Source organism: Muntiacus reevesi, chromosome 9 (assembly GCF_963930625.1).
Source record: "Muntiacus reevesi chromosome 9, mMunRee1.1, whole genome shotgun sequence".
NCBI lineage: Eukaryota > Metazoa > Chordata > Mammalia > Artiodactyla > Cervidae > Muntiacus > Muntiacus reevesi.
The window spans coordinates 27333815-27347218 of NC_089257.1; the positions used below are offsets into that span (position 1 = coordinate 27333815).

Sequence of the window (13404 nt, forward strand, 5' to 3'; positions counted from 1 at the left end):
ACCTCCCTGTCCTCTTCCCCACTGTTGACCTTGGCCCAAAGTGGTTTGTAATGTACTGACTATGTTACAACATACATTCTTGTCACAGTTCTACCCAGTGAATTTTCTGTAATAAGAACAGCCTGGGAGACCTCCCTGGTGGTCCAGTGGTTAAGACTTCGCCTTCCAATACAGGGGGTGTAGATTCAATCCCTGGTTGGGGAGCTAAGATTCCACTTGCCTCATAGCCAAAAAACCAAAGCATAAAGCAGAAGCAATATTATAACAAATTCAATAAAGACTTTAAAAAATGATCCACATCAAGAAAGTCTTAAAAGACTAGCCTGGTCACACCCACTTTCCAACAGTCTACATTTGCTTATGGAGCTTGGGTTTGGTGCCATTAGCCATTCTGTGACAGGTCTTGGGGGCACTTAGGTCGTTCCCGAGGGAGTTGGAGTGTGAAGAATGTCCACTTCACCCTGGTTAAGTGACTGGAATATCAAACAGCCATCCTCTGACTTATTGCTTGCCCCTGGCCTGGTCTCCTCCGTGATTATGGTTGGTTTCTTCTCTTTTTCATTCAGGATGTTTAGAAGAACATCATGGTAAACAAACCAAGCGTGGGCTTCAGAACCGACCGTCTGGGTATAAATCCCAGCTCTCCTCTTAAGGGCTGTCTGCCTTTTGACAAGTTAGTTAACATCTTAGTTTAAGCCTGCCTCTTACAGCAGTTCTCTGAAGATTGAAAGTTTAGATATTTGAACACTGTGTTAGCTGTGAATATTTTTGCCTCACAGAAGTTCCAAAGGTGAGCTCGCTTTCCTCTGTCCGAAGGTTTGTCAAGAAGCCAAATGAACTGTAGCTGTAGCCAGGAGAAAATGTACTCCCATGGGTAGCCTTTCCAAGTGGCCCTCTTGGATCGCAAGGCGAGAATATCCTCTCCCTCTTCAGTCTTTGCTCTATCAGATGCACACACTTCTGGAGCCGGGGAAGATTGTTGAAAAGTGGCATCTTTGTCCCTTCTCATGGTGACTGCCGTCTCACGCAGGCGTGGCAAACACTGAGCGTGGCAGAGAAGAGGCAGGGGGGACCAGCAGAGCCCGGCCCCGGGCCTGGGGGCTGGCCTCATCTCTGCTGCATGCAGTGCTTTGGGTGTTCTTGATGGCGTCACACCTCCTCTCCAGACATCTGTCTTATCATCTGCAAGCAAAATGGAGGAAGGGGGGTTTGGGAGGCTGATGTTTCAAAGTTTAACCTGGAACCTTCTCAAATCAGAGGGTCCTCTGCTAGTTGGGATTTCACACCTGTGAAGGCAGGCGTGGTCATTTAAGATGTTATAGAGTGTTTCACTCCTGACTCAGAAAGTGAGGAGCCACTTTCTTCTGGCCTTCTGAAAATTCTTCTCCCTGGTGATAAACCCAGGCTATGGCCTTAGGACTAAAAGTCCTCTCTGGTGCTAAAACCAACATTTTGGTTTTGGTTTCACCATGCCATTCTTTTATGACACTTTACACATTTCATCTTTGAAAATGTCTTCTCATCAGTTCAGTTCAGTTGCTCAGTCGTGTCTGACTCTTTGCCACCCCATGAATTGCAGCACGCCAGGCCTCCCTGTCCATCACCAACTCCTGGAGTCTACCAAAACCATGTCCATCGAGTCGGTGATGCCATCCAGCCATCTCATCCTCTGTTGTCCCCTTCTCCTCCTGCCCCCAATCCTTCCCAGCATCAGGGTGGTTTTCCAGTGAGTCAACTCTTCACATGAGGTGGCCAAGGTATTGGAGTTTCAGCTTCATCATCAGTCCTTCCAATAAACACCCAGGACTAATCTCCTTTAGGATGGACTGGTTGGATCTCCTTGCAGTCCAAGGGACTCTCAAGAGTCTTCTCCAACACCACAGTTCAAAAGCATCAATTCTTCGGCACTCAGCTTTCTTCACAGTCCAACTTTCATATCCATACATGACCACTGGAAAAACCATTGCCTTGACTAGGCAGACCTTTGTTGGCAAAGTAATGTCTCTGTTTTTAAATATGCTATCCAGGTAGGTCATAACTTTCTTTCCAAGGAGTAAGCATCTTTTAATTTCATGGCTGCAATCACCATCTGCAGTGATTTTGGAGCCCCAAAAATAAAGTCTGACACTGTTTCCACTGTTTCCCCATCTATTTGCCATGAAGTGATGGGACCAGATGCCATGATCTTAGTTTTCTGAATGTTGAGCTTTAAGCCAACTTTTTCACTCTCCTTCACTTTCATCAGTAGACTTTTTAGTTCCTCTTCACTTTCTGCCATAAGGGTGGTGTCATCTGTATATCTGAGGTTATTGATATTTCTCCCAGCAATCTTGATTCCAGCTTGTGCTTCAACCAGCCCAGCATTTCTCATGATGTACTCTGCAAATAAGTTAAATAAGCAGGGTGACAATATACAGCCTTGACGTACTCCTTTTCCTATTTGGAACCAGTCTGTTGGTCCATGTCCAATTCTAAATGTTGCTTCCTGATCTGCATACAGGTTTCTCACGAGACAGGTCAGATGGTCTGGTATTCCCATCTCTTTCAGAATTTTCCAAGTTTACTGTGATCCACATAGTTAAAGGCTTTGGCATAGTCAATGAAACAGAAATAGCTGTTTTTCTGGAACTCTCTTGCTTTTTCGATGATCCAGTGGATGTTGGCAGTTTGATCTCTGGTTCCTCTGCCTTTTCTAAAACCAGGTTTAACATCTGGAAGTTCACGGTTCATGTATTGCTGAAGCCTGGCTTGGAGAATTTTGTGCATACATATGGGTATTGCCAAATACTGATTACATGGCACATGTGGAATATGACTCATCTTTGTCCTGTCACCACTGTTATATAAAACAGAAAGGAAAATCAGTGAAACTTGAAGTCTAGCCACCAAAGAGGAATCCTAAGAATGGAATGAGAGTGGTAGTCATTTTTCAAACTGGGGAACCAGCGGCATAGGAGCCAGCCCTATGTTCAGTGTCACTGTGCAATGACTCTTCGCCCATATGGGTTTAGGATACACGGCTGCTGCCCGTCCCTTGGCTGTGTTTGCTTCTGGTGATGGGCCAGTCCCTCAGCAGGGAACAGCCACACCGAGGATGCCTTGTCCCAGAGGCCATCAGACTTGTTCTGTAGAGGGCCAGATAGTAAATATTTTAGGCTTTGCAGGCCAAGAGACAAAAATCAAGGGTATTTTGTAGGCTTTTGTATAAATAAGAGAGAAAACAAGTTTCTCTAAGTTTTTAATTGATGATTCAAAAATTAATAATTGAGTACAATTATTTATGATACAGCCCTACTAATAAAAATGGAATTATTTCTTGGAGAATAACATTTTTCTTACACTGATTCAAAAGTTAGTGTCACCCAGATGTACAGAACAGACTTTTGGACTCTGTGGGAGAAGGTGAGAGTGGGATGTTTCGAGAGAACAGCATCGAAACATGTATATTATCTATGGTGAAACAGATCACCAGCCCAGGTTGGATGCATGAGACAAGTGCTCAGTCCTGGTGCACTGGGAAGACCCAGAGGAATCGGGTAGAAAGGGAGGTGGGAGGGGGGATCGGGATGGGGAATACATGTAAATCCATGGCTGATTCATGTCAATGTATGACAAAACCCACTACAATATTGTAAAGTAATTAGCCTCCAACTAATAAAAATAAATGAAAAAAAAAAAGTTAGTGTTCCCCATCATCACATGAGTTGCAAATGTTCATGTGTTGATACTGATTTGTGATAGATTTAATGTATTTCATCTTGGAACATGTCTTTTCACACAGATAGGTGCTACCAAATACCGATGATCAGTCCTAGAGAATGTGATGTCAGAGCATATTTGTTGTGGAAGATGTTTATAGAATTCTGCTAGTTTATTCTCTTGATGGGTGCCTTTCAACATGTTATAACATTGCAGATTAATCACTTCTGGTTGAAGGTAGGAGAAAGCTTCTCAATTGCACAATTAAATGGGCTTTGAAACCTGGACATTCCCCTTGCACATGCCACAGGGTCCGGAAAACCACTGCTGGAACGGAAGTCTGAACTTCAAAAACTATGTCTGGTGCAGGTTTGTGTGGGAAGGCATCCCACTGTGAGTTGCTGACCTCTGACCCACACTGCTGGAGATGGTGGGCTTGCTTCTGCTGCCAGGAGCGTGAGTCCCTGCTTATCTACCAGGTCCTGACGGTCCTTCTTCCTGATTCTAGGTCACAGCCTGCAGTGCTACAGCTGTGTTAACCAGGTTGACTGCACCACAGCCATCAACTGTTCACATAATCAAGATGCTTGTCTCTACGCTAAGGCTGGTAAGAGCCTCGCCCTCTCCTCTCTCTGCCTGAGTGTAACGGGATGAAGAGGGCCTGGGAAAAAATCCGTGCCACCCTCTTTTTTGTTAAACTTGTATTCAATAAGTAATAGCTACCATTTAATAGCACCAGTTGCATACAACACTAAGCACTTTCCATTTGTTTTTGTTTTGTTTTCCTTTTTTAACTTAACGCTTTCCATCTACCACTTGGGGTAATATTTTATTCCCATTTGGTAAACAAGGAGACTTGAGATTCAGATTAAGCAACACGCTGAGGTCAAGGAAACCAGCTCAGGATTTAAATAGGGAAATCCATCCAGTTCCAACACTTGTTCTCATAACACCTACACTGGCTGCCTCCCAAACTTTTGAGAGCCTGCCATGTGTTAGAGCCTGAGCTAGGAGCTGGAGATACAAAGATGAAGAAAGGAGACAATGAAACTTGTGAGAGGCTTGTGTAGCTGTCACAGATGTCTTTATTTACTTATACTCGTGTATCATTTCTCGGGGGAATTTAATATATGCAGAGTCCTAAGGGGACTCAAGCTGAGCTCAGCGGACAAATGGGAAGTAAGAGGACCAAGCGGGGAAGGGTGTTCCAGAGAAAGGCAAAGCAGGTACCACGGCTCGGTGGCCTCAGAGAGCAAGGCAATCACGGGCTTGGGATGGGCAATGGCCAGCATTGGCAAGGTCTGTCAAATCTGCATTTTCCAAATTGGTTAGACTATGGAATTGCCTCTTCCATAAATCCTATTAAAGCAGAATTTAGGAAATGGTGGGCAGAGGCAAGAAGCCAGCCACATCATGCCCTCCACTCTTGCTGGGTGTGGTTCTGGATTGAATGGACATGTAGAAAAGATCCTGTGAGGCGAGGAGCAGCTATTTCAGGGTCTGCAACCTTGGTACAAGGTAAACCCCCCAACTTCCATCTCTTAAGAGACAAAAATCAAAACACTCTCCAAGTTAGTTCACTCACACTCTCTATGCAGATTCTTCCCAGCATCCTTCAAAGAATGCTGATCACATCAGGTAAACTCAGAAAAGTTTTGGGAGACCCACAAGCATAGAAAAACCTGATAGAAAGAAGGGGGAGATTGATTTCCCCAGAAAGGAAAAATCCCTCAGTAAGTCAGGATGAATTAGAATTCTCCTGTGTAAATAATAGGAGTATCTCTTAATTTTGGTACTAGTTCCTGGAATGCAGCTCTAATTCCAAGGCCTGCGTGTGAGGTCCTTGTTTCTGTAGGGAGACAGTTCCTCTGCCTCACCTGGAAGCCCATGTTGATTCATTGCTAATGTAGAAAGCACAATGAGGCCCCCAGAGAGAACAACCACAAATATTTGAGCACCAGTTACCTACAAACACAGAGACCTACTTCTTAACCCTGATCATCTGTCTCTTGGACCCCCACGATAAAAAGTATAATTTCCCAATGAGATAATAAAGGCAGTATTATGTGCAGAGTAAGTATTAGATTAGCAGTTAGAAGCTTTGTGCTCAGATCTCTGTCCTGCCAGCAGTAAATTCTTCCTGCCTGTGTTTTTTTATTGATAGAATGGGTATATTGGATGGTAGAGGTGGAGAGAAGGGAAGAGGGAAGTAGAGTGAAATTGAAACTTTTTTTCCAGTTCTCTAATCCTATTGTTTCCTACCTAAATGGTTAAACTTTCATTTTAATTGTTTTCTAACATTATTGAAGTATAATTGACAAATAAAAACTGTATATATTTAAAGTGTGAAATGATTCAGTTCAGTCGCTCAGTCATAGCCACTCTTTGCGACCTCATGAATCACAGCACGCCAGGCCTCCCTGTCCATCACCAACTCCCAGAGTTTACTCAAACTCACGTCCATCGAATCAGTGATGCCATCCAGCCATCTCATCCTCTGTCCTCCCCTTCTCCTCCTGCCCCCAGTCCCTCCCAGCATCAGGGTCTTTTCCAGTGAGTCAACACTTCTCATGAGGTGGCCAAAGTATTGGAGTTTCAGCTTCATCATCAGTCCTTCCAATGAACACCCAGGACTGATCTCCTTCAGGATGGACTGGTTGGATCTTCTTGCTGTCCAAGGGACTCTCAAGAGTCTTCTCCAACACCACAGTTCAAAAGCATCAATTCTTCAGCGTTCAGCTTTCTTTATAGTCCAATTCTCACATCCATACATGACCACTGGAAAAACCATAGCCTTGACTAGACAGACCTTTGTTGGCAAAGTAATGTCTCTGCATTTTAATATACTGTCTAGGTTGGTCATAATTTTCCTTCCAAGGAATAAGCGTCTTTTAATTTCATGGCTGCAATCACCATCTGCAGTGATTACCACAGTCTAATTAATACATTCACCCTGTCCCATTGTTACCTTTTTGTGTATGATGAGAACACTTAAGATCTATTCTCTTAAGCAATTTTTGAATAGACAATCTAGTATTATTAACTCCCTGGTAAAGAATCCGCCTGCAATGCAGGAGACCCCAGTTTGATTCCTGGGTTGGGAAGGTCCCCTGGAGAAGGGATGGGCTACCCACTTTAGTATTCATGGGCTTCCCTGGTGGCTCAGATGATAAAGAGTCTGCCTGCAATATGGGAGACCTGGGTTCAGTCCCTGGGTTGTGAAGATCCCTTGGAGGAAGGCATGGCAACCCACTCCTGTATTCTTGCCTGGAGAATCCCCATGGGCAGAGGAGCCTGGTGGGCTACAGTCCATGGGTCGCAAAGAGTTGGATTAGGACTGAGCGACTAACCACATTATTAACTACAGTCACCATGCTGTACATTGGATCCCCAGAATTTACTCATCTTATAATGAACTGTTACACCTAAAAACAGTTAATGTGAACAGTGAGGCACATCTATTAGAGGGGCCAGGGTGTAAAACACTGACCACAGCAGATCCCAGTGAGGGTGTGGAGCTCCTAGAGTCTCATTCACTGCTGGTGAGAATGTAAATTGGTACAGACTGTTTGGCAGTTCCTTAAAAAACGAAACGTACCCTCACCATAGATTCAACAATTGCATTCCTTGATTTCATTACCCAATTGAGTTGAAAACTTAGGTCCATACAAAAACCTGCACATGGATGTTTATAGCACCTTTATTCATAATTGCCCAAACTTGGAAGCAACTGAGATGCCTCTTTGTAGGTGAATGGATAAATAAATGGTGGTACCTCCAGAGAATGGAGAAATGAGGTGTCAATCCATGAAAAGACGTGAAGGAAACTGCATATTGCTGAGTGAAGGAAGTCACTTTGGCAAGGCTAAGTACAGTTATCATTCCAACGACATATTTTGGAAAAGGCAAACTAAGGAGATAATCAAAAGGACAGTGACTGCCAGGGGTTAAGTGGGGAGGAGGGAGGCATGAATAGGTGGAGCACAGGATTTTTAGGGCAACCAGTATGATACTATAGCGATGGATACACATCATATGTTTTGTCAAGCCCCATAGAATATACAGCACCCAGAGGGAACCTAAATGTAAATTATGGACTTTGGGTGATCATGATGACATCAATTGCAACACATGGAGTTGTTGGAGATGTTAATAGTGAGGGAGGTTGTTTAGGGTCGTGGCTGGGGGTGTCAGTAGGCTATATAGGAACTCTACTCAATTTTGCTGTGAATCTAAAACTAAAATACAAATTTTTTTTAAAGGATGATGTGAATCTTAAGTAGTAATTTCCTTCTTCTCATGAACATGTGTCCCAAAACTTCAGCTAGACATGTGGTGGTAGCAGTTCTTGAAATATAGATACTCAGACCTTACAGTAAGGCAGATACTAACAGAGCATCTAAATCCCCCTCCAGCTCTGACATCAGCCTGGGAGAGGCAGAGAACACATTGTCATAAACATGAGTCAAAGGCCAAGCGTACATTGGAGAAATTATTTAACCACATATCACACCCCCAGACTGGGAAATGGGAATACTTATCTCCCAAGGTCAGTAGGGCAGTTAGAGGAGAAATGTGTATGATAGTGTATGCAGATGCCATCTAGAAGAGAGACAGATGGGTATTAATTCAGCCACTGTTTACTGGCATCCTGGCTAGGTCCTGGAAGTATAAACCATGTACTTGGAGTCTGGCAGAACTTCTGATGACAGTGTCAAGCAATCATTGCTGAAATGGCCTTTCAAATAAGGGACATACTTAAGGGTCCCTAAGTCAATTGGGGACTATTCCTTGGTAAAAGCAGACTTGAACTAAATCTTCAAAAAGGGCAGAGAGGCTGTGCCCAGAGACAGAACCTTCAACATTCCAGTGACTGATGTAATCCACTTTTATTCAGGTCATTCTGATAGTGGCTTTGGTGAGATCACCCTTGTAAGGTTGTTATGCAGATAAGATCATCCAAGTGAAATACTTGGCTCACTGCAGGACAGGTGAAAGTGAAGTTGCTCAGTCATGTCTGACTCTTTGCAACCCCATGGACTAATGTAGCCCATCAGGCTCCTCCATCCATGGGATTCTCCAGGCAAGAATACTGGAGTGGGTTGCCATTTCCTTCTCCAGGGGATCTTACCAACCCAGGGATCGAACCCAGGTCTCCCGCATTGCAGGCAGACGCTTTAACCTCTGAACCACCAGGACAAGTAGTATGTGATTAATTGGTAGCAGTTATTAATAAATGACTAATTTATTAATGAATAATTAGGACAAAATTAATCTGCCCTCCTCAAGCTGTTAGGCTTCCCAAATTAATATTCTGGTGGCTTTAATGCCTTCCTAGTTCCAGTGTCTGATTATTATTACGTAAGGCAGTAACTTGTCCTATTCAACAGTATTTTTAGTACAGTTTTAGAAGCAGCCTCTTAAATGCTTATGACCCAAACAAGCAGAATCACTGAAACAATTGTTCTGGCCTTTTCCACTTGACCAGACTTCATTAAAATCCAGGCCAGCACCTCATCTCTGAAGGGGAGTACAGAACAGTTATAACCTGCAGTTATTAACTTAGGGGTTTTTGTTCTGAGCTGTGAGTGCAGTTGGATAAATTAGTTACAAGCCTTATGTAAAAAAATAGGCATCTGTATTTTTCATCTTTCCAACACAGAAGAAAAGAAAGGGATGCCAGGGCAAGCACCAGCCTTCTATCGATATGTCTGTGTGTCCCTAGCATCTAGCACATACTGTAACTTTTGAAGAGGAAAATCTAAGATAATTCTTCTCTCTCAACACTTTTTTTTTCCACTTAACATAGTTTATGTAATTATATATGCCAGTATAAGATACTTGGCATATATACTTTTGGCCTTTATTTTCCTTTGTTGTGCAAAAATTAGAACCACAACTGCATGTTCTTTTGGAAAGTTTTTCCTGTGTTACTGAATAGTCTAATGATCTTTAAAGGAAGTTAAAGTATTTTGGAAATAAATTCATCCAGTGACTTTATTTTAAATCTCAATCCACATATAAATATAATAAATATATAAATGAAAGATAGTCTTCTGTGAAGGTAACACTGTTAAATTCCTTGGAAATTCTTCCCAGAGAAAATTAATGTATTTAGCCCCACACATATGATTTATACAAGTGGACCACATTCTACATATTGCTCTGCATCTAGGCTTTTTTTCTCTTGAGATGGAATTCACATATCTCAGTTCCAAAGTTCAATTTAAAGTGTATAATTCAGTGGTCTTTAGTATATTCACAAGTCTGTATAACTATCACTACTGTCTAATTTCATAACATTGTTATGGTCCCAGAAGGAAGCCCCATACCTATTAGCAGTCACTGCCCATTCCTCCTTCCCACACACCCTGGCAGCTACTAATCTACTTTCTGTCTCCATGGATTTGCTTGTTCTGAATATTAACTGAACCATAAAATGTTGTGGTCCTCTGTGATCGGCTCCTGTCACTGAGCATGAAGTTCTTAAGATTCACCCATGTTATTGGATATATCACAGTACTTTTTCCCTTTTTATGGCCAAATAATATTCCATTAGGTGGATATACCACATTTTATTTATCCATTCATCAGTTAATGGACATCTGGGTTGTTTCCACTTTTTAGCTGTTTTGAATAATGCTGCTATGATCATTGGTATATAAGCTTTTGTGTGAACATAGTTTTCAGTTCTCTTGGGTGATGTATTTACCTAGAAGTAGAATTACTAGGTCATATGGAAGCTATTTTTAACCTTTTGAGGAAATACTAGACTTTTCCGAGATACCTGCACCGTTTTACCTTTCCACAAGCAATATATGAGGGTTCTAATATTCCATGACACTAATTATTTTTCAGTTTCTTGATTACAGCCACCCTAGTTGGTATGAATTGATGTTCACTGTGGTTTTGATTTGTATTTTCTTAATGACTAATGATATTGAGCATCTTTTCATGCACTTATTGGTCACTTGTATATCTTTGAAGTATCTATATCCTTTGCCCATTTTTTTTTTTTAATTTTTTAAAGTGTTCCTTATTTGAAGCACTAAAGTTTTTAATTTTGATGAAGTCCAATTTATCTATTTTTTCTGCATTTTTTTTTAAAGAAACTAAAACTTCCCATGTCAACACACATAGTCCCATGACATTCCTTATCTGCATGGAACTTTGTTGTGGGGAACCTCTACCATAATTTATTCAGATGCTTTTTTTTTTGTTAACAGGCTGTCTTTTAGTTTCTTGCTGCTACAGATAGTGCAGTGACCATTCTTGAGCATGTATCTTAAGCCTTTTTTCAAGTCATTCAGAGAGGAAAGCCTAGAAGTGGGATTGCCAAATCAAAGAGGGCATTTAAAAATCTTGGTAAATCTCGAACATTAATATGATTGTCTGTTGCCTCCTATGCACACACGGCTGTTCTGGCTCTGCTGAGACTCTGGCTTTATGGAGAGGTTCCATTCAGAGCTGGCTCCTGCATCTTTTTAGCCAGATAGGAGAATTCAAAGACAAGTATAGAGCTTTACCTGCTTGATTGCTTACCCTTGTATGTGTGTGTTTTCCCACAGTGCCGCTAAAATTTTACCACCAGTGTTGGAGGTTTCAAGATTGCAATTTTGAGATCATTGCAAGAAGCTTAGGGGAGAAGGAGCTCCAGTATCACTGCTGCCAGAAGAACCTGTGTAACAAAAGTGATAGGACCAGGATATCCGAGAAGACACCACTGCTGGTCACTCTGTTGCTAGTGGCAGTCTGCCACTTTTATCTCTAAATCTATGCCAGGAGGGCTTCTCCTGAATGTCCTGTTTCTATATATTCCTTCCTTCATGTGATGCTATGTTCCAAAGGCTTTTTGTTTTCCAACTGGATCCTGTTGGTAAAGACTAAAACTAGCTTGAGCAACGTGAATAATAGAGGAACTCAGAAAGACTCTGAAGACCAGTCCTGCTGGCAGAGAAGACCTGTTTGAGTTGAAAAAGGTTAAGAGTGAACCGCATGTAATTTGAGTGAGTTGACATGCTTCTTACTCTGCACTCCGTGGGGCCAGCTTTGCAGGGACAGCTTGAGTAGCTACTCTGCAATTCTCAGACGTTTCCCTCTGGTTCCTTGGATGTAATTAGCGTGATCAGTACTTTTCTGGGGTAGCTGGGGCAAGGGTCTCCTCTTCAACAGTCTCTCAGAAGGAATGCTTTATGCTCGCCTTTCATGGCGCCTGTATGCAGGTAGGCATGATGCATCTTTCAGATGTCGGCTGTCAGTCAGGGACAATGATATTCTTAAAGAAGAGTAGTAGGAATGACTGTTGTATTCTCAGCTGCCTGGGAAGGAGGTAAGCTTTCCAGATGGCAGAGCATGGAAACACAAGGTTTGTCTTTCAAGAGGTACCAGTGGCTCAAATCTGTTTTCCTCTGTCCCTCAATTTTGTATTGGCTTTGCTGTCTTTTGCTAGAAAAACTTAGTAGCATAAATGAACAGCGTGTTAAAACTCTCCCTTCCACTGCCTACCTTTTCTATTGACATGGTAGGCTGTCTTGGCTTTGTCACACACAGTTAAAAACTAAACATTTGAATATTCTGTGTTACATATGACTTGCAGTTATTAAGTATGCTTATTTTAACTGTTACGAACACTCTTCATGTGTGTATGTATAATGAGTGACTGGAACAGGAGGGACCTTTGGGGTTAGGATTTGAAAGTTCCAAATGTCATCATGAACAGTAACAGGTCTGCAGGGATGTGTTTTACCGGCCGACACACAGCCAGTAGGCTCCTAGCTGAGTCAGCACAGATTGTGTAAAATACATTTGTAAGGGCTATTAGCATCATCACAAATGCTGAGGCTTCCAAAAGCATTACCAGTTTGCTAAAAAGTGCCCACCTTTTCAGGAGGACAAAATTTTGCCTTTTTTCTTGTGGGTACTGGTGAATAAGATTCAGTAGACTTAATGACATTTGTATGCTTACAATCTTGGCTGTTTGTAACAGCATAGCCTGACTTTTACAGATAAGGGTGAAATTTCTTGATTTTTTTTTTTAAATCTTTGTTTTTGTGATGTGCTGGACAGACTGAAATTAATCCTGCCTTTTTTCTGAAAATAAAATCTCATCAAATGCACGAGTGTGGTTATTGGCCCAAAAGGATAGCAACATATGCAACACGTCCAATGGTAGCAACTGAAAGAAGAGATCTTAGTACCAGGTTTCTCCTGTGGTTGGTATTACTTGGACATGAAGACAGAGGCTTCCTCATCCCAGCCTAGCATTACTTTGGGGCTTTGTGTTCCTTGCCGATTCGGTGCTTTTCCTTACATCTTTAATATTCTTTTCAAAGACAGAGTGCAACTCGGTGTGACTCTTTCCTCGGTAGGACTTTTTCTGCCTGAGGAAGTACTGACCATTCCACAGCAAAGCAGCTCATTTCATATAGTGCCTTTTAGTTCTAAGGAACAAGAACAAACTTTGACCGACTTAGGCAGGAAATGAATTTTGGGGAACTTTGAAGAGGAATCCAACCAGACTGAAAAAAGCCAGGAATTGGGGGAATTCCCTGGTGGTCTAGTGGTTAGGATTCAGCACTTTCACTGTCGTGGCCCAAGTTCAGTCCCAGGTTGGGGAACTGAGACCCTGCACACCATACAGTGTGGCCAAAAATAATTTTTTTTTTTAATTAAGAAAAAAGCCAGGAGTTGGGAAGTTCCAGAATT

The 13404-nt window shown here is 42.2% G+C and overlaps 1 protein-coding gene across 3 annotated transcripts in view; it reads left to right on the forward strand.

Moving 5' to 3' along the window:
- Positions 1 to 12815, forward strand: part of CD59 (CD59 molecule (CD59 blood group)) — a 202376-nt gene extending 189561 nt beyond the window's left edge. For all 3 annotated transcript variants that reach the window (XM_065945529.1, XM_065945530.1, XM_065945528.1), the window contains exons 3-4: positions 4208 to 4306; positions 11268 to 12815. In XM_065945529.1, coding sequence (XP_065801601.1) covers positions 4208 to 4306; positions 11268 to 11470 — 302 coding nt within the window. In that variant the 3' untranslated portion in view covers positions 11471 to 12815. The remainder of the gene's footprint in view (positions 1 to 4207; positions 4307 to 11267) is intronic.
- The last annotated feature ends 589 nt before the right edge of the window (positions 12816 to 13404 follow it).